This window comes from Rhinoraja longicauda, chromosome 25, assembly GCF_053455715.1.
Source record: "Rhinoraja longicauda isolate Sanriku21f chromosome 25, sRhiLon1.1, whole genome shotgun sequence".
In the NCBI taxonomy this organism is placed as follows: Eukaryota; Metazoa; Chordata; class Chondrichthyes; order Rajiformes; family Arhynchobatidae; genus Rhinoraja; species Rhinoraja longicauda.
The window spans coordinates 19,045,623-19,067,333 of NC_135977.1; the positions used below are offsets into that span (position 1 = coordinate 19,045,623).

Sequence of the window (21,711 nt, forward strand, 5' to 3'; positions counted from 1 at the left end):
TCTTTCCCTTTTTTTTTTTTGACTTGACTTGACTTGACTATTCTTTGAGTATGGACTGCTTGAAATAACTATCAAGTATCAACATTAAGTACAGGTCCACCACCGATTTTCCAGCACCCTTAGTTCCAGGGACTTTCTGGATTATCCCTTTTGCCAGACCAACAGAAGTCATGGCTTCTGAAAGCAGTCAAACAATAGACAATAGACAATAGGTGCAGGAGTAGGCCATTCAGCCCTTCGAGCCAGCACCGCCATTCAATGCGATCATGGCTGATCACTCTCAATCAGTACCCCGTTCCTGCCTTCTCCCCATACCCCCTCACTCCGCTATCCTTAAGAGCTCTATCCAGCTCTCTCTTGAAAGCATCCAACGAACTGGCCTCCACTGCCTTCTGAGGCAAAGAATTCCACACCTTCACCACTCTGGCTGAAAAGGTTCTTCCTCATCTCCGTTCTAAATGGCCTACCCCTTATTCTTAAACTGTGGCCCCTTGTTCTGGACTCCCCCAACATTGGGAACATGTTTCCTGCCTCTAATGTGTCCAATCCCCTAATTATCTTATATGTTTCAATAAGATCCCCCCTCATCCTTCTAAATTCCAGTGTATACAAGCCCAATCGCTCCAGCCTTTCAACATACGACAGTCCCGCCATTCCGGGAATTAACCTAGTGAACCTACGCTGCACGCCCTCCATAGCAAGAATATCCTTCCTCAAATTTGGAGACCAAAACTGCACACAGTACTCCAGGTGCGGTCTCACCAGGGCCCGGTACAACTGTAGAAGGACCTCTTTGCTCCTATACTCAACTCCTCTTGTTACGAAGGCCAACATTCCATTGGCTTTCTTCACTGCCTGCTGTAACTGCATGCTTCCTTTCATTGACTGATGCACTAGGACACCCAGATCTCGTTGAACTCCCCCTCCTCCTAACTTGACACCATTCAGATAATAATCTGCCTTTCTATTCTTACTTCCAAAGTGAATAACCTCACACTTATCTACATTAAACTGCATCTGCCATGTATCCGCCCACTCACACAACCTGTCCAAGTCACCTTGCAGCCTTATTGCATCTTCCTCACAATTCACACTACCCCCCAGCTTAGTATCATCTGCAAATTTGCTAATGGTACTTTTAATCCCTTCGTCTAAGTCATTAATGTATATCGTAAATAGCTGGGGTCCCAGCACCGAACCTTGCGGTACCCCACTGGTCACTGCCTGCCATTCCGAAAGGGACCCATTTATCCCCACTCTTTGCTTTCTGTCTGTCAACCAATTTTCTATCCATGTCAGTACCCTACCCCCAATACCATGTGCCCTAATTTTGCCCACTAATCTCCTATGTGGGACCTTGTCGAAGGCTTTCTAAAAGTCGAGGTACACCACATCCACTGCCTCTCCCCTGTCAATTTTCCTAGTTACATCCTCAAAAAATTCCAGTAGATTTGTCAAGCATGATTTCCCCTTCGTAAATCCATGCTGACTCGGAATGATCCTGTTACTGCTATCCAAATGCTCAGCAATTTCGTCTTTTATAATTGACTCCAGCATCTTCCCCACCACTGATGTCAGACTAACTGGTCTATAATTACCCGTTTTCTCTCTCCCTCCTTTCTTAAAAAGTGGGATAACATTTGCTATCCTCCAATCCACAGGAACTGATCCTGAATCTATAGAACATTGAAAAATGATCTCCAATGCTTCCACTATTTCTAGAGCCACCTCCTTAAGCACCCTGGGATGCAGACCATCAGGCCCTGGGGATTTATCAGCCTTCAGTCCCATCAGTCTACCAAAAACCATTCCCTGCCTAATGTGGATTTCCTTCAGTTCCTCCATCACCCTAGGTTCTCCGGCCCCTAGAACATTTGGGAGATTGTGTGTATCTTCCTCAGTGAAGACAGATCCAAAGTAACGGTTTAACTCGTCTGCCATTTCTTTGTTCCCCATAATAAATTCCCCTGCTTCTGTCTTCAAGGGACCCACATTTGCCTTGACTATTTTTTTCCTCTTCACGTACTTAAAAAAACTTTTGCTATCCTCCTTTATATTATTGGCTAGTTTACCCTCATACCTCATCTTTTCTCCCCGTATTGCCTTTTTAGTTAACTTTTGTTGCTCTTTAAAAGAGTCCCAATCCTCTGTCTTCCCACTCTTCTTTGCTATGTTATATTTCCTCTCCTTAATTTTTATGCTGTCCCTGACTTCCCTTGTCAGCCACAGGTGTCTCTTACTCCACTTTCCACCTCTTTGGAATAAATTGATCCTGCAACCTCTGCATTATTCCCAGGAATACCTGCCATTGCTGTTCTACCGTCTTCCCTGCTAGGGCCTCCTTCCAGTCAATTTTGGCCAGCTCCCGCCTCATGCCTCTGTAATCCCCTTTGCTATACTGTAATACTGACACTTCCGATTTTCCCTTCTGCCTTTCCATTTGCAGAGTAAAACTTATCATGTTGTGATCACTGCCTCCTAATGGCTCTTTTACCTCTAGTCCCCTTATCAGATCAGGATCATTACACAACACTAAATCCAGAATTGCCTTCTCCCTGGTAGGCTCCAGTACAAGCTGTACCCGAATGGTCTGCCTAGGCAGTAGGGGAGCTGAGATACTAGCTCACAATGTCGCACTCGGAGATCAGCTATGGGATTGGATCTGCTGGCCCTGGCTGCAAGGGGCAAATTCGAAGCGCCGATCAGCCACAGAAGTCGAATTGGCCGTCTCAGCTACACAGGCACAACTTGTTCGGGGGGATTTCTGGTGGGGAGGAGTGGTTTCAAGTGCCCTCTTGTAATGTTGCCCAGATTAAGGGAGGTTTCAGACCACCTGTTGCAGGAAATTCAATCTTGGACTTGGACTTGGATTTGTATTCAGGATACATGACCTGCCGGGTTATAGACAATACGATTAACTGAGTGAGGTCTTTTCCACTGGCAGATACAATGGCCCAAGTGATCTCTTACTGTGGGGTAAATTACCGATGGTTGCCCATGTATTTTAATGGCTTAATTTATCATTTTACTCAAATGTGAAATCTAGAAGATATTGATCTATAAATCTCCACAGACGGCGAAGCCAGTCATGCAATCCCACAAGAAACTGCATTCTTCAAAGCTGGAATCTTTGCTTAGAAATCTTAGTGCCACATCGCAGTGCATTTTGGTATTGATCCCCTTTAAGACCTTCAAGCATACATTTCTAACTTTTAGACTCTTTTTTTTAGACTTTCGAGATACAGTACGGAAACAGGCCCTTCAGCCCACCGAGTCCGTGCCGACCAGTGATCCCCATACACTAACACTATCCTACACACTAGGGACAATTTACTATTTTACCAAAGCCACTTAATCTACAAACCTGTACATCTTTGGAGTATGGAAGGAAACCGGAGCACCCGGAGAAAACCCACATGGTCACAGGGAGAACGGACAAACTCCACACAGCTAGAACCCGTAGTTAGTATTGAACCCGGGTCTCTGGCGCTGTAAGGCAGCAACTCTGTGCCACCCGATCATATTTTCGCTGTCTTATTTTCGATTGATCTCTTCACCTTTTACAAACATTGTTGGAACTGCAATAACTTTAGATTCAGATGGCCTCTCCAATCGAAACTTCAGTAGCAGTGAAGCCAATTTATTTCAGAATTGCCATTTAATTAGAATACTAGACAGTGTGTTTATTTGGTTGATAATCCAATGAATTGCCTATGACTTTACGCATGATGTCCATCATTCAGCTGTGTTTGTTATACCAGTCTGGGAGAGGTTCCACTGCCAACTCTTGATCAGGTAAGAGAAATACACACACCAGGAACTGCAGTTGCTGGTTCACAAAAACAGACACAAAGTGCTGGAGTAACTCAGAGGGTCAGACAGCAGCTCTGGAGAACTTAGGTGACGTTTCGGGTCGAGACCCTTCTTCAGACTGACTCAGAAGAGAACTGGGAGCGAGGTATAACTATTCTATGGTTTCTAAGCAAAGATTCCAGATTTGAAGTATGCACTTTCATTGTGGGATTGGCTAACTGGCTTTGCCATTGATGGAGGTTTATGGATACATTGTTCTCGACTTCACATTTGAGTGAAATCAAAAATAAAGCAATTAAAATACATGTGCAACCGTTGAAAATTTATATTTATGGACAAAAGGGGCTTTGTCTCACCCCAGCTTTCAGCTTTCTCCCCCTTACTACAATCAGTCTGAAGAAGGATTCCCACACAAAACATTGCCTGTCCGTGTTCTCCAGAGATGCTGTCTGACCCGCTGAGTTACTCCAGCACTTTCTATCCTTTGCTGTAAACAAGCGTCTACAGTTCCTTGTTTCTGCTCTTTACTCTATCCAATTGTGTAAGACACTAACCATTCTAGTGGTATTCATCTATTCTACAATTTGATATGTTTAATAGACTCTGTTCTGCCTGGAAAAGTAGGGATAACAGGTACTGGCATTAAAGCAACAATTCACTTCAGTAGACGAGAGTGATTATTTTGCCACAAATGCTTTGTGTTATAGAGTTGGACTACAAAATGCAATAATTTATAAGTGCCAAGAATTTCCATCTGCTTTTTAACTCTTTCCAAGAGTGTGGATCTGTGTCATACCAAATGAACCCTATGTACCGCCTTGATGCCATACCAAGTCCACTGAAGAGGCTACTTCCAACAAAAGCATAGACATAGAAACACTGGAACAAAGGCAGACCTTGAGAAAATAAGACATTCCTAGTAAAAAAATTGCTGCTTTATTCAAAGAAAATGCAATCATTTTTAATTACTGTAATACATAGCATTTAATTGTGTAAGCATGTATATAGCATTGATATATACTTCAGAGGCACATTGTATCTGTTAAGCTCTTTAAATATTGCACTTTGTAAATAATTGTGAATGTGACTTTTAAGATTTAACTCATGGCGTTATTTAGATTACTGTGACTGAGTGAACATTTTATCGTTAAGTGATAGATATAACTCAATTGGTCATCTTAAATGCACTTATTAATGAGGCAGGGTAATTATTTGTAGTCTTCAAGTGCTTAGCATTCTGCATACATCACATTCTGCTATATAAGTTATCACGATGCATTTGTCTGCCTCTTTGGTGAATGTATATTGCTATCCAGCTCCTTGTAGCATGAACAAGGTACATTGTTATCTTGGCAGTTTGTCAACAACAGTTCTTTAGTTCTTTGCTTCAGTATTTGTTTGCTGATTATTCACCCCATTAAATATTTGTTACGCCTTTTATTCTTCACCTTTTTTGGTTTTGTCTGCAGCCTTTATTTCTTCTTTAGTACTGGAAGGCTTCTCCAATTTTTCCTCTTTGCTTTCTTTAACTTCTGTTTCTTCACCTTCAGGTGTTTTCTCTTTACTAACCTGATCCTTTTCTGATTTCTCTTCCTTTTGATCTTTCGTAGAGTCTGATTTCTCCACTTTTTTCACAGTCTCCGTCATCTCATCCTTTGTTTCTTTGTCACTTTCTTTACTTTGGTCTGCGGTGGCTTCTTTAGTGTCCGCTGCTTTTTCAGGCTCCTTTGCTTTTGCCGGCTCCTGTTTAGCTGGTTCTGTTTCTGTAGCCTTTTTTGGTTCTTCTTTTTTTGGTTCTGATTGCCCCTGAGGCATAGGCTCTGGTTTACAAGGACCTTTCTCTGCTTCAGCTTCAAGTTTAGCCTCTGGTTTTGCATCTTTCTTCACCACCTTCTCCTCAGGTTTGGATTCTGGTTTTACATCCTTCTCTTCAGGTTTCACCCCTGATTCTGCATCTTTCTTGGGTTGTTTCTCTTCAGGTTTGGACTCTGGTTTTGTATCTTTCTTCGCCTCCTTTTCTTCAGGTTTGGACTCTGGTTTTGCATCTTTCTCTTCAGGTTTGGACTCTGGTTTTGCATCTTTCTCTTCAGGTTTGGACTCTGGTTTTGCATCTTTCTCTTCAGGTTTGGACTCTGGTTTTGCATCTTTCTCTTCAGGTTTGGACTCTGATTCTGCATCTTTCTTCACCTCTTCAGGTTTGGACTCTGGTTTTGCATCTTTCTTGGGTTCTTTCTCTTCAGGTTTCGCCTCTGGTTTTGCATCTTTCTTAACCTCTTCAGGTTTGGACTCTGGTTTTGCATCTTTCTCTTCAGGTTTGGACTCTGGTTTTGCATCTTTCTCTTCAGGTTTGGACTCTGGTTTTGCATCTTTCTCTTCAGGTTTGGACTCTGATTCTGCATCTTTCTTAACCTCTTCAGGTCTGGACTCTGGTTTTGCATCTTTCGTGGGTTCTTTCTCTTTAGGTTTCACCTCTGGTTCTGCATCTTTCTTAACCTCTTCAGGTTTGGACTCTGGTTTTGTATCTTTCTTCACCTCCTTTTCTTCAGGTTTGGTCTCTGGTTTTGCATCTTCCATGGCTTCTTTCTCCTCTGGTTTGGACTCTGCTTTTGCATCTTTCTTGGGTTCTTTTTCTTCAGGTTTCACCTCTGGTTTTGCATCTTTCTTCACCTCCTCTTCAGGTTTGGACTCTGCTTTTGCATCTTTCTTGGGTTCTTTCTCTTCAGGTTTGGACTCTGGTTTTGCATCTTTCTTGGGTTCTTTCTCTTCAGGTTTGGACTCTGGTTTTGCATCTTTCTTCACCTCCTTTTCTTCAGGTTTCACCTCTGGCTTTGCATCCTTCACTTCTTTCTCCTCAGGTTTGACTTCCTGCTCTGCATCTTTCTTGGGTTCTTTCTCTTCAGGTTTGGACTCTGCTTTTGCATCTTTCTTGACCTCCATCTCTTCAGGTTTGGGTTCTGGTTTTGAATCTTCCTTTTCTTTATCCTTGCTTTCTGCTTTTGATTCCTTTTCCTCTTCCTTCTCTTTGGTTTTAGATTCCAGTTCAGCTTGTTCCTCTGCTTCCTTTTGCTTTGCTGGTTTTGTCGTACCCTTGTCCTCTGGCTCCTTTTCTGGGCTTTCCTTCTCCTTGGGTTTATCTGGTGATTTATCTTCCACCTTTATTGTCAGTTCCTTTTGGTCTTTGGTTGGTTCTTCTTGCTTTTCATCTGCCTGTGCCTTGCTTCCCTTTTTCATATCTTCTTTATTGTCAATTTCTTCTTTTACTTTCTCTTCCACAACAATTTCAGTTTTTGTGTCTTCATCTTTTACGCTTCCTTTGTCAGATTTAGCTTCTTGGTCATCTTTAGATTCTGCTTCACCAGCCTCTCCCTCTGCTGCCTTCTCCTCTTTGTCTTCCTTTTCTTCTTCCTCTCCTTTTTCTTCTCCAGCCACTTCTAACTCTTCAGTTTCTTCAGGTGTAATTACTTTCTCCTCCTTTTCCTCTTCTGCGGCCACTTCATCTGCTTCTTTCTCAATTGGTTTGGCTGGTTCATCAAACTTGGCCATGATATGGTCATGCATCAAGGGACCTTTATGAAACCCTTCTATAGAATAGTAGGGAGTTCCTCCCAAAAATCTCGATTCTTCACCCTCCAGAAGTTTCCTTTATAAAATAAGATGACAATAGGAATACATTATTATTCCTAAAAATCATGAATGTCGTTTGACACCTTACAATACTGAACCTTATGTTATCAGTGATGGAACAAGAAAAACATTGGGTGCCAATGAACTAAAAGTTAAAATGGTAGAAATGTGTGGCAAATATTTACCGCCTGAAAAAGAAATAGGCCTGCAGTGCAGGACATTACCATGCTCTCATTGAGGTGCCACTTTATCAGTGGCGCAGCTGGTAGAGCTGTTGCCTCACAGTGCGGGAGAACTGGGTTCAAGCCTGACCTCCGGTGCTCTCTGTGCAGAGTTTGCATGCTCTCCCTTGTGATCTAGTAGGTTTCTTTTGGGTGCTCTGGTTGCCTCCCACATCCCAAAGAAGTGAGGGTTTGTAGGTTAATTGCCCTGTGTAAATTGCCCATCGAATGTGTAGATGATTGGTGGAATCTGGGGGGAGTTGATGATAATGCGAGGAGAATAAAATGGTATTAATGTAGGATTAGTGTAAATGAGTGGTTAGCATGGGCTCAGTGGGCTGAAAGGCCGTTTCGGTGCTATATCTATCTATCATCATTCCATCCACCCATCTATTTATCCATCCATCTACCCATTCATCCCTCTATCACTCCATCCAGCCATCGTATATTTCTAGTATTATTATTTAGTTCTATACTGCAGTAAAGGTTCACAGGAATGGTTCCAGAGGCAAGACACCTGTACCAATGGGGAAACTTTGGAGAAGCTCAGGCTGTTCTCTTTAGAGTGGAGAAGATTGAGAGATGTGGTGAAGGCATTCAAGATGGAGTAGGTAAAGAAAAACTGTTCTCAACAGTGGAAATTAGGAGAAATCGAGGATTGAAACATAATGATATTGGCCAAAAATTAAAATATCATTCAAAATCTCTACAATATTATGTTTGTTGAATAAGTGGATGGTTTCTGGATTAGAGGGTAGCTGTAACAAAAGGGTGGATAAACTTTGATTGTTTTCTCTGGAGTTTGAGGTTGAGGGAAGACCTGATAGACGTATATAAAATTACAAGAGGCAAAGATAGTATAGACAGTCAGAACCTTTTGTCCCCAGGGTGGAAATGTCAAATACGAGTGGGCATAGCTTAAAGATGAAAGGGACAAAGGAGACGTGTGGGGCAAGATTTTTGCACAGAGTGTGGTGGATGCCTGGAACTGCCAATGGTGGTGGTGGAGGCAAATAGTTTGCTGGTATTAAGTTGCTTCTAGAAAGGCACATTGATATGCATGGATTGGATATCACGAGCCGGCAGAGGAGACTAGCTTCTCTTGACATCATGTCCAGCAGACAGAGTGGGCCGAATGGCCTGTTCCTGTGTTGCACTGTTTTATGAAAAGCATTGCTTAATAGGATGGTGCAAGCAGATTCAGCCTTGGTTACCAACCAGTAGTTGGGGGGAGGAGGAGGGAGGGAGGGGGGGGGGGGGGCGGTTGGCATAGCTGGGTAAAGAGAAAGATGGGGGTGTCAGATTCACTGTTTGGTTTTCCACAGAGAATGGAGTTTAAATAATCTCCTTCTTTGCTCTTCCCATTTTAATGATTCTGTGTCCCACCAAAGTATCAAGGCTTATAACCATCAGCGATGAACATTTACAAAATCTGGAGCATCTTTACTTTCTGCATTGATATTTTGAGCCTTTACGTTATTTGCACGTTCCTTTTAGGTTTAATATAGCACACAGACATGTCTGTGCTGAACATGATACCAAGTTAAACAAGTCTCCTCTGCCTGCACATGCTCCATTCCCTGCACATCCTGCAGATCTAAAAGCCTCCTCTACCTTCACGTTCATCCCGCGCCTCTTGCATTTGACCTTATACCTATAAGCTGCAATCTCAATGTCCAAGGCCATTTTCACGTTGAGCAAGTCTTGGTACTCCCTCAGTTGGGCAGCCATTTCCCATTTTGTGCTCCTCAGTTCGTTTTCAAGTTGCTGTGTCGCTTCCTGCAATATGAAATATTTAATATATATACACATTATGGCACGCTTTGGCTTTTAACTGTTTAAACTTTGTAATCAAAGTGGCCTGGTATCTTCGGGTGTAGGGTTGACCACTTGAGGACGCGAGCATGCATTAAACTTTGACTAACTCATCCAAAGCAAAACACGAAGTGCTGGAGTAACTCAGAGGGTCAGGCAGTATCTGTGGAGGGAAAATGAACAGACGATGTTTCGGGTCGAGACCCTTCCTAAATCGTCGTCTGTCTATTCCCTCCACAGATGCTGCCTGACCCGCTGAGTTCTTCCAGCAGTGTGTGTTTTGTTGAATATTCCAAAATCTGCAGTTCCTTGTATCATCTTTTGATTAACGTGCAGCTGATATAAAAATATATGATACTCACAAAATCGGTTTTGCAAATTAAATGAATGTTAGAACTAGGATCAGGATCAAGAGACACAAAAAACTGCAGATAGAAAATTGGTGCAGGAGGAGGCCATTTGGCCCTTCGAGCCAGCACCGCATGCTGAAACCGCATGCTGAGATGCTAGAATCTTGACCAACACACAGTGCTGGAGGAATTCGTTGCGGCAGGCAGCATCTGGGATGGAATGGCAAGTCTGAAGAAGGCTCCCGACCTGAAACATGGACTGTCCATTCCCCCCACGGATGCTGCCTGACCTGCTGAGTTCCACCAGCATGTTGTAATTAGGATGTTCTTTACGTCTATTGGGAACTTCAAATTTGGAAAAATGTTACAAAGTTGTCAAAAACTACCTGGTAGGTGGATAGATCCGCATTGTGTCTGTCTTCCATTTCAAACCTTTGCCTCTCCAGTGAGTCTTTGGTTCCCCTCATGGTCTCCAGTTCGGTATTCTTGCAATGCAGATGCTTGCGAGATTCTAAGATTTCACCCTTGGCTGCGTGGATAGCGTCCGTGTTGACCTTGGCCGCTTGGTTGAGCCTTTCCAGCTTGACTTTGAACACCTCCTCGGTCTGGCTGGTGGTATTGACGGCGTGCCCTTCCATCTGCTCGCGAATCTCCCGCAGAGCCCCCGTGATGTCGGACTTGAGCGATTCCCTGACTTCCAGAGAGACATGCGAGCCTTGGATTTGGTTGATGAGATCTCGCACCTCCTCCTCGTGGTTCGCCCTTATGAATGAAGCCTCGTCGGTGAGGAAGTGCAACTTCTTGTCCAGGTCCAGTTTCAGCAAGCCCACATCCTCGACCTCCTTGTTCATGGCTCTGATGCTGTTGTCTATGTCCTCCCTCATCCTGTTCTCGTCCTGGTACCTCATCTTGATATGTTGGATGTCGTCCTCCAGGTGCTCCTGCTCCATCTGTAGCTGCACCTTCTCGTTGCTGATCTGCACTGCCACATTGCGCAGATCCCTGATCTCCATCTCGTACAGCTCCCCTACGGCCGAACGGCCGGCCTGCTGCTGTCTCAGCGAAGCCGCCTCCGCCTCCAGGTTCTTGTTCTGCAGCTCCAAGTTCCTCACCTTGTCGATGTAAGTGGCGAAGCGGTCGTTCAGGGTCTGCAGCATCTCCTTCTCGTTGCTCGACCTCATGTCTCCCCCATTGATGAAGCCGGAGTCCAGGCTCTCGCTTGACACCGTGATCTGAGAGTTGAAGTTGCCCGCCAGGCTCGGGGCGACCCGTTTGTACGAGGCGACTGTGCTGGGGCTCCGAGACCAGGTTTGGGAATGGAAGCCGCTGCTTGCTAAAGACCCGGCAGAGCGGTGCACGGACCGGGGAAAGTCCCCCAGTGTCCTGCGGTGGGTGCTAACGCCGTACATTGTATCCGAGCTGTAGCTCATCGCATGGAAGGAACGCTTGCACTGCAGTAGGCTGGGAGGAGGCTGCGCCTTTTATACACCGCAGAATGTGCTAATTTGGCAGCAACCCCCCCCCCCCCATCTGCTAAAGATAGCTCAGACTACCCCTCCTCTCCTTCCCTCCTTCCCCCCTCCCCCTCCCATAACAGCCACCCTGAAAGAGAACAATTTTAACCAGTTCAGGCAACCAGATACGTCCCTTGCAGATAAAGGTACCTATTTACTATTTTTTTTTAAACCACACAAATCTGTACTCAACTCTCCGCAACATAATTGGACCAGGGCGAAATAACTGCTCTGAAAATTTATATTTCTGATCAGTTTATATCGTTAAAATAAACATGATGTTAATAGCCTGCAGTCAATGTCTAGAGGATTTCCAAGGAATTCTAATGACAAGAAAATTTCACATTTTGCCTGCTGTCCCGGAGTTCATTAAATTCCGCATTTCCATTAATGATTCAACTTTGTTTCAGGGGAGGGGTCTTATTCCTATTAAGTTTAAACCGGTGCAAACTTTGTATAACATATCTGATCTAAACTCGTTTCTTTAGGAAATGGGTATGTTGTTCAATTGGAAAACGTCAGATGTCTTAACTGTTAGTGGGCGAAATGTATTTCGAGTGAAAGATATTTTGTGTTAAAATCGTGTTTTTGTTTAGTTCCGTGAATTTTAGACCGAAGAAAACCCGTGAACACGGCGCGCAGAAAGTTTTATTTTATTGCTATACGGATTGCGTTTTCAGCACTATGTTACTGGACAGCGCCTTCCGCAATGCCGTGTCTGACGAAGGTATGACCTTTAGTGGCGAGTCATAAATACGGTTTAACTGTAAGGTAAGGTGATTTACCACTTAGTATACCGGGCCTTTTCAAATAGAGAATGAATGTAGACTGAAATATTTCCCTTTCTTTGATTAGGTTTTGTTTTAACGTCTAGCGACACCCCCTTCACGCAAGCAAGCCAGTTGACTTTGAGTTTCCACCAACGATTAAGAAGTAAATTCCATCTGTGGAGCGAGTTTTCACATTGAAACCTCATGCTCAATATAAATCTCTCTTAAGAATGCAATTGCTTTTAAAGCATTGAGTTGCTAAAATAAGGAATGTAATGTCAGCTTGTCAGGTTTCCTTTACACGGTTATTCTCTCCCCCCATCCACCATCCTCGGTGAAAAGTAATGTAATATATCCCACTCACACGGAAATGAAGCAAGATTCGGTTATCTGTTGACGTTTTTCATTTAATGATATAGGACATTGGGCTGTCGATTTCATTCAATCAGTTAAAGTGTCGAATTTGAGGGTGAAAACACCTTTACAGGCACCAGAAGCGTTAAAGGTAGATTGCATCGTGATCCAAATAAACTAAAATCAGGAGGAAAAAAATCTTTCACGTGTTATTTTATTTATGCGAAGTTTCAAAGTGAGCATTGTGGCGATGACATCTGGACCTTACACGTCGAAATTGGGGCGTGCATTAGGACAGGTAATTGAATTGTCTTTCTGTTCCGCGGCACTAACTATCACACAGCTCACTACCAAAGGGCGACATACTCGATTGTCGCAGTCTCTGGACTATACAAATCAGCTCAGAACAAAAAAAAAATCAGGTCGAGATACTCTGCTCTGTATGACTCAGCGTTTTACACAAGAATTCTGCGCCTGCTCTATGAAACAGTCTTCCAATTACAGCCGCCGGCAAACAGACTTGGGTTGTTTTTTTCTGGAAGTCGGGGATTGATGGGGGACCTGATAGACAAGATGAGAGGGGCATAGATAGAGTAAGACAGTCAGAACCTTTCAGCCAGGGTGGGAATGTTGCTTGTTAGAGTCATTTCTAGTTTGCGCATGAAAACGTAAGAGTCTGGAAAAAAATGTGTTCTTCATTTAGACAGTCAGAACCATATCCCCCAGGATGGCAATTTCAAAGACTAGAGGCAAAGTTTAAAAGAGATGTGCTTGTCATTTTTTTGTTACACGGAGGGTGTCTGGAACGCGTTGGTGGTGGAGGAAGATACAATAGTGGCATTTAAGAGGCTTTTAGATAGGCACATGGCTATGCAGTAAATGGAGGGATATGGATCATGTGCAGGCAGATGAGATGAATGTATCTTGGCATCATTTGCAGCAGGGACATAGTGGGTATCTGTGCTGTACTGCTGTATGGGTAGGAAGGAACTGCATGCAGATGCTGGTTTAAACCAAAGATACACACAAAAAGCTGGAGTAACTCAGTGGGACAGGCAGCATTTCTGGAGAGAAGGAATGGATGATGTTTCGATTCGAGAACCCGAAACATCACCCATTCCTTCCCTCCAGAGATGGTGCATGTACTGCTGAGTTGCTCCAGCTTTTTGTGCCTGTCCTGCTCTGTAAAGATGTTCTGTGTTCATCCACCTTGCCCCTCACTCTGACTCTCTGTTCTCTGTGTCTCACTCGTAAGGAAGGCTGGATATGGCAGTAAACATGCTGCAAGGCAGGGCCGGGCAGTATGTTTTATGAAGCAATGCCATTGCTACAGCTAAAAGCAGACATTGATATTCCGCAGTTCCACCGCTGCATAATTTGGCTCCTTTCCATACCCCATTATTTCCGACCCAAATTGGAAGAGAGAGAACAGAGACAAGAGACAATAAGCACTAAAGCACTAAAGGATCAAGAAAAGGAAAATAGCAGTGAGCTGAACAAAAATGTGAAAAGACAAAGATATATAAGAGAGAGACAGGAATCTTTTTTTTAACACAATAGGTGCAGGAGCAGGCCATTCGGCCCTTCGAGCCAGCACCACCATTCAATGTGATCATGGCTGATCATTCTCAATCAGTACCCCGTTGCTGCCTTCTCCCCATACCCCCTGACTCCACTATCCTTAAGAGCTCTATCGAGCTCTCTCCTGAATGCATTCAGGAATTGGCCTCCACTGCCTTCTGAGGCAGAGAATTCCACAGATTTACAACTCTCTGACTGAAAATGTTTTTCCTCATCTCCGTTCTAAATGGCCTACCCCTTATTCTTAAACTGTGCCCCCTGGATCTGGACACCCCCAACATTGGGAACATGTTTCCTGCCTCTAATGTGTCCAACCCCTTAATAATCTTATATGTTTCGATAAGATCCCCTCTCATCCTTCTAAATTCCAGTGTATACAAGCCTAGTCGCTCCAGTCTTTCAACATATGACAGTCCCGCCATTCTGGGAATTAACCTAGTCAAGTCAAGTCAAGTCAAGTCAATTTTATTTGTATAGCACATTTAAAAACAACCCACGTTGACCAAAGTGCTGCACATCTGATTAGGAAAAAAAAAAAAGAAACACGCCCTCAATAGCAAGAATATCCTTCCTCAAATTTAGAGACCAAGACTGCACACAGTACTCCAGGTGCGGTCTCACTAGGGCCCTGTACAACTGCTGCGGCTCTCTGGCAGTCTGTTTGTCTTTTTTTCCTTTTTTTTTTGTTTGTGTCGGTGTTGGGATGGTTTTCGTTTCTGTTTTTAGCTCTGTATGTGTGGGGGGTGGGGCGGGGGGTGGGGGAACCTTCTTTTATTAGGTCTCTTCCCCGGGGCGCAGCTCGGCCGCGGGGCCTTCCATCGCCCGGCTCGGCCGCTGGACTTAACATCGCCGGCACGGCTCGGCCGCAGGACCTAACAGTGCCCGGCGCGGCTCGGCCGCGGGGCCTTCCATCGCCCGGTACGGCTGCGGGACGGTTCAGCGCTCGGTGCGGCTCGGCCGTGGAACGGTTCAGCGCCCGGCGCGGCGCCTTTCATCGCCTGGCTCGGCTGCGGGACTTAACATCGCCGGCGCGGCTCGGCCGCGGGACGTTTCGGTGCCCGGTGCGGCTCGGCCGCGGGGCCTTCCATCCCCTTGCCGGGGCTGTGCGTGTCGGTCGCCTCGGTAGGGGTCGAGCTGCCTGTCCATGGGGGCGGGGGGAAGAGAGTGGAAGTTTTGTTGCCTTCCATCACAGTGAGGGGGTGTTTGGAGTCACTGTGATGGATGTTTGTGTTGGGGTCGTGTGTCCTGTGTTCTTTTCTTTTTTTGCTGTGTCTTGTGACTGCGGAAATTTCGTTCGGTATTTATACCGAATGACAATAAAGTTCTGTTATGTTATACTGTTATAGAAGGACCTCTTTGCTCTAATACTCAACTCCTCTTGTTATGAAGGCCAACATTCCATTGGCTTTCTTCACTGCCTGCTGTACCTGCATGCTTCCTTTCAGTGACTGATGCACTAGGACACCCAGATCTCGTTGTACGTCCCCTTTTCCTCACTTGACACCATTCAGATAATAATCTGCCTTCCTATTCTTACCACCAAAGTGGATAACCTCACACTTATCCACATTAAACTGCATCTGCCATGCATCCGCCCACTCACACAACCTGTCCAAGTCACTCTGCAACCTCATAGCATCTTCCTCACAGTTTACATTACCACCCACTTTGTATCATCTGCAAATTTGCTAATGGTGCTTTTAATCCCTTCATCCAAGTCATTAATGTACATTGCAAATAGCTGCGGTCCCAGCACCAAGCCTTGCGGTACCCCACTAGACACTGCCTGCCATTCTGAAAGGGACCCATTAACCCCCACTCTTTGCTTTCTGTCTACCAACCAATTTTCTATCCATGTCAGTACCCTACCCCCAATACCATGTGCTGTAATTTTGCCCACTAATCTCCTATGTGGGACCTTATCGAAGGCTTTCTGAAAGTCGAGGTACACCACATCAACCGGCTCTCCCCTGTCAATTTTCCTAGTTACATCCTCAAAAAATTCCAGAAGATTAGTCAAGCATGATTCCCCTTTGTAAATCCATGCTGACTTGGAACAATCCTGTTACTGCTATCCAAATGCTCCGCAATTTCGTCTTTTATAATTGACTCCAGCATCTTCCCCACCACTGATGTCAGACTAACTGGTCTATAATTTCCCGTCTTTGTCTCATTGCCTGTACTTTTAGACACCACAGCTCAAAATAATAACTTTTTGTTAGAGATGCAATGAGCTAAAGGTAGCCATTCATTCCTTGCTTCTCGGCTTCTAACAAAAATATGCTGCAGAAAGAAGTTTAGTTTAGTTTAGAGATATAGCAGGAAAACATAGAAAATAGGTGGAGGCGTAGGCCATTCAGCCCTTTGAACAAGCAGGCCATTCAATATGATCATGGCTGACCATCCAAAATCAGTACTCCGTCCTTGCTTTTCCCCCATATCACTTGGCCATTCTGTTAGCCCTAAGAGCTAAATCTAACTCTCTCTTGAAAACATCCTGTGAATTGGCCTCCACTGCCTTCTGTCCCAGAGAATTCCACAGATTCACAACTCCCTGGGTGAAAAAGTTTTTCCTCATCTCAGTCCTAAATGGAAAACAGGCCTTGTGGCTCACCGAGTCCACGCCGACCATCAGTCATCTGTTCACACTGGTTCCATGTCATCCCACTTTCTCATGCACTAGGGGGCAGTTTACAGAAGGCCAATTAACCTAACAACCCGCACGTCTTTGGGTTGTGGGAGGAAGCCGGAGCACCTGAAGAAAACCCAGATGGTCACAGGGAGAACTTGCAAACTCCACACAGACAGCACCTGAGGTCAGGATTGAAGCTGGGTCTGTGGTGCCCTGATGTTGATTAACCTTAGATGTGGCCATGTTACAGAAAACAACAGAACATAATTTTTTTGTTATTTAATTCCATGGTGTTTTACAGTACAGGCAGATGCTGGATAGTTCATCATTTTGGAGTCAGCTCTTTGCTAGAACAATATAACCCCACAGCCCAACTTTCTCCCCATGGTCCAATATACTCTTATATGTACTCTTAACAGATACTATGAAGTTCTCCACCCCAACAGCTCCATATTACAGGTTAATGTAAAAATACATTTCTCCTGACCTCATTCCATTCTCTTTGAAAGACAATTTTAGAGTCATCGAGAGATACAGCATAGAAACAGTCCCTTCAGCCCTCCAAGCCTGCCCCAACCATCAACTACCGATTTACATTAATCCCCTTTTTTACTCGTTTAGTTTAGTTTAGAGTTACATAGGCTCTTCGGCCCAACGAGGCTGCACCGACCAGCAATCCCCGCACTTTAACACAAGCCTACATGCACTAGGGACAATTTACACTTACATCAAGCATACAAACCCAAACCAATTAACCTACAAATCTGTACGTCTTTGGAGTGTGGGAGGAAACCGAAGATCTCGGACAAAACCCACGCAGTCACGGGGAGAACGTACAAACTTCGTACAGACAGTTGGGATCGAACATGGGTCTCTGGTGCTGCAAGAACTGTAAGGCAGCAACTCTACCGCAGCGCCACCGTGCTGCCATTCGTATTGCACACCCATAAGCGTTTACCAGTCACCTACACACTCAGGATAATTTATAGAGGCCAATGAACCTACCAATCCTCATGTCTTTGGGATGTGGGAGGAAACCAGAGCATCCAGGTGGTCACAGGGAAGGCACCAGAGGTCAGGTTTGAAACTGATCTTGGGTGCTATCTGAGTGGAGGCAGCAGCTCTACCAGTGGGGCACTTTGCCACCCGAGGTTGATCGTTCCTCATCAATGATTCCTGAATAGAGGAAGATGTTTTCACTTTGTATATTATTATTTTCAGATTTGAGAAAAAAAATGTCACTTAGATTTTATTGTTTAAACAAGGAACTGTGGATGCTGGTTTACCAAGTAAAAACATAAGATGGTGTCCAAGCCAGGTGACTCTCTGCATGCTGGTCCCAGAAAAGGATCTGCTATCATTCATTGTAATCATTCCACTCTTTTAAATCTTTATTTTACTAAATGTTATACCCTTTATCCTTGAAGTCTGAAGAAGTCTGAAGAAGGGAATCGACCCGAAACGTCACCCATTCCTTCTCTCCTGAGATGCTGCCTGACCTGCTGAGTTACTCCAGCATTTTATGAATAAATACCTTTGATTTGTACCAGCATCTGCAGTTATTTTCTTATACTACCCTTTATCCCTGTATCTGCAACTATTGTCGGCCTGATTGTAGTTATGTATAGTTTTTTCGCTGAGTGTATAGCACACAACAAAAAGCCTTTTCACTGTACCTTTGTACATGTGACAATAATAAACTAAGCAAGCATTTGAGATTATCTTTTGACAGTAATTCCTGGCATGGTCCTTGCATATCTGTCCACGTTGTTGCAGTCATTTCTTTAATGAAGGCAGCTGAAACAAGTCTAATTTTGTATTGATCATCACCCCTTTCATTTTGTCTGCTGTGACTCCATTTATAAAACTCTTGGTAGCACTCTGACACAAAGTGATCTCCTATGTCACCTCTCCAAGCCAAGCATCACCCATTAACTCTTGAGATTGGGTTCCTGTCTGTCACAAAAAGTTTATGACAGCATCATAAAATTGTTTGAAAAATGAATCCCTATTATCTTATTCCAGAGTCAATATTGCTGAGCCATGCTCCAATCTTTATGTGTGCATCAATTCACCGTAACTGCCTATGTTGAGTGTTATTTATATTCTATCTATGCTGCTTAGCACTCAACTGTTTTGATCATTTATAGTTTCTGTTGTATAAGTACTCAGCTTTCCTCCCACATTCCAAAGAAGGTTAATTGGCATCTGTAAATTGTCCTGAGTGTCTAGGATAGATCTAGTGAACGGGTGATTGCTGGTCAGTGTGGGCTCATTGGGATGAAGGGCCTGTTTCCACGCTGTATAGAAACAGAGAAACATAGAAAATAGTTTTCTCCACATCAATTCCTATTTCACTCTTCTATCCCTTCGTGAGCTTTCTGTCCCGTGAATTCTGGTGGCTTTGTTAACTTTTCCTATACTCTCTTTCCCTTAACTCCATCCTTGTATTTCCAATTTGTCTCCCCCCCCCTCCCCCCACTATTTAGTTTAATCCCACCCATGTAGCAGTATCTCCTAACTAAACTTTAAATTTACACAGAATGTCAAACCCAGCAAATTTCTTTATAATTATGGAATTGTAAAACCCATTTCACAACAACTATATCATCATCATATCATATCATATATATACAGCCGGAAACAGGCCTTTTCGGCCCTCCAAGTCCGTGCCGCCCAGTGATCCCCGTACATTAACACTATCCTACACCCACTAGGGACAATTTTTACATTTACCCAGCCAATTAACCTACATACCTGTACGTCTTTGGAGTAATACAATTTTTTTTCTGTTCACCAAATGCCACCTCAATTAAACAATCAAATTAATGACTAGAATAATAATTTCACATGCAGTATTAGTTATTTATAAAGCGTTTTGGGATGCAACAAAGTTGAAAAAGGCAATTAATATTATAAATGTTAATTTTTCAATTTATAGCAAAATAAGGATTAGTTTCCAATGCAGGAAAAGTTCAATACGACAGTAAAATGAATAGTGACTTGTTTTCTGGAAAAGCCCTATGGAGCATCCTTGAACATTTCAGGTTCATTAAATGTAAATGGTACTTGATAATGTGTGTGCATCTGTTTTAGTGCAGAGAACAGACTGCCTTCGATGGGTAGCATAACCTTGGGCAGTCTGTTACAAGCTGGCAACTTCGTGGATGTCCGCTAGCGGGCGGACTCGGTATTTCCGAAGCGGTGGGCTGGAGTCGGGCTCGGGTATCTGCGGTCGCCCTCGCTCCGGAAATATCCGAGTCGGCGTCGGGACCGCTGACGGAGACTCACGAGGTTGGCCCGAACGTGACGTAGCCAGAGTTCGCCGCCCGCCCAGCCGAAACCGATGACGAACACACACAAAATGAAGTCGGCGGCCGTGATGATGCTGACATTTTAACCCAATAAAGCCGCCTGATGGTGGAGCGGGCGGGGACGCCACGCTCGGAGTTGGAGGAGGGAGATGACAGCTTTCGTCGTGAGTAGCGTGCCCGGTGCGGGCTGAAGCGATCGAGCGAGCGAGCGGGCGGCGGGCCAGCGCCGGCTTTGCGGCCGGGGGGGGCGGGCCCAAAATGGCGGGCGTCGGGCCCAAAATGGCGGGCGTCCCTCCCTCCCTCCCGGCCACCGACCGGCTGCAGAGTAATTGAAGTATTTTCCAGTTATGTTTATTCAATGCAAATTATCTATTTCAAAATCCTGCATTCTTAATCCTTGGAGTCATTTTTTTCAGCTGTGTTTAGCTAAACTATGCTTTTATTTGAAGTAACATGCACAAAACGAATGCACTCTGCTGATCTCTGACAACGTTTGGATGTTAAACAAACTTTAAAATCGAAATGCAATACTGCATGTTTTGCAAATTTGGTCTCTTCAGTAATCGGAATCATTCTTCCCATTATGTAGCTACAGTATTTGAATCTGGCAGGGTAGAAGTTATCAAAATTCAACTGCTGGATAAGTGTTGATTGAATAAATTTTCACACAATTGCTTTAGGAATCAATTAATTTTTTTTGCATGCCAAGTATTTTCAGAAAAATATATCAAAATATTGTTTTTAAATTGTAGACACAAAAAGCTGGAGTAACTCAGCGGGACAGGCAGCATCGCTGGAAACGAATGGGTGACGTTTTGGGTCGATAGCCTTCTTCAGACTATTCACAAAATGCTGGAGTAACTCAGCGGGTCAGGCAGCATCTCAGCAGAGAAGGAATGGGTGATGTTTCGGGACGAGACCCTTCGTCAGACTGGTTAGGATAAGGGAAACAAGAGATATAAACGGTGACATGGAGAGATAAAAAACAATGAATGAAAGATATGGAAAAAAGTAACAATGATAAAGGAAACAGGCCATTGTTAGCTGTTTGTCGGGTGAAAACGAGAAGCTAGTGCGAATTGGGTGGGGGTGGGATAGAGAGAGAGGGAATGCCGGGGCTACCTGAAGTGAGAGAAATCAATATTCATACCACTGGGCTGTAAGCTGCCCAAGCGAAATATGAGATGCTGTTCCCCCAATTTTCGTTCAGCCTCACTCTGACAATGGAGGAGACCGAGGACAGAAAAGTCTGTGTACGTAGACACAAAAAGCAGGAGTAATTCAGCAGACAGGCAGCATCTCTGGAGAGAAGGAATGGGTGACGTTTCAGGTTGAGACCCTTCAGTCTGAAGGGCCTTCACCCATTTCTTCTCTCTAGAGATGCTGTCTGTCCCGCTGAGTTACTCCAGCTTTTTGTGTCTATCTTTGGTTTAAACCAGCATCTGCAGTTACTTCATACACACAAGGTCTGTGTAGGAATGGGAAAGAGAATTAAAGTGTCCAGCATCCGGGAGATCAGGTAGGTTCAGGCGTGCTGAGCGAAGGTGTTCTGCGAAATGATCGCCCAGTCTGTGTTTGGTCTTGCCAATGTATAAGAGTCCACATCTTGAACAATGGATAGTGTAGATGAGGTTGGAGGAGGTGCAAGTGAACCTCTGTGTAACCTGAAAGGACTGTCGGTGTCCCTGGACAGAGTCGAGGAAGGAGGTATAGGGACAGGTGT

The 21,711-nt window shown here is 44.3% G+C and overlaps 2 protein-coding genes across 4 annotated transcripts in view; one reads left to right on the forward strand and one right to left on the reverse strand.

The window, feature by feature from the left end:
• Window positions 1-4,742: 4,742 nt before the first annotated feature.
• On the reverse strand, window positions 4,743-11,264 carry LOC144605886 (uncharacterized). Its single transcript, XM_078421531.1, has 3 exons — window positions 10,210-11,264; window positions 9,313-9,437; window positions 4,743-7,453 (listed from the first exon to the last, which is right to left on the reverse strand). The coding sequence occupies exons 1-3, from the start codon at window positions 11,251-11,253 to the stop codon at window positions 5,251-5,253; spliced, it is 3,372 nt and encodes a 1,123-aa protein (XP_078277657.1). The 5' UTR covers window positions 11,254-11,264; the 3' UTR covers window positions 4,743-5,250.
• A 719-nt stretch (window positions 11,265-11,983) lies between these two features.
• LOC144605888 (uncharacterized) overlaps window positions 11,984-21,711 on the forward strand; it is a 57,180-nt gene continuing 47,452 nt past the window's right edge. For 2 of the 3 annotated variants that reach the window (XM_078421532.1, XM_078421534.1), the window contains exon 1: window positions 11,984-12,064. In XM_078421532.1, coding sequence (XP_078277658.1) covers window positions 12,047-12,064 — 18 coding nt within the window. In that variant the 5' untranslated portion in view covers window positions 11,984-12,046. Of the gene's footprint in view, window positions 12,065-20,017; window positions 20,153-21,711 lie in introns of those variants that run through there. The other variant, XM_078421533.1, reaches the window with a different exon arrangement.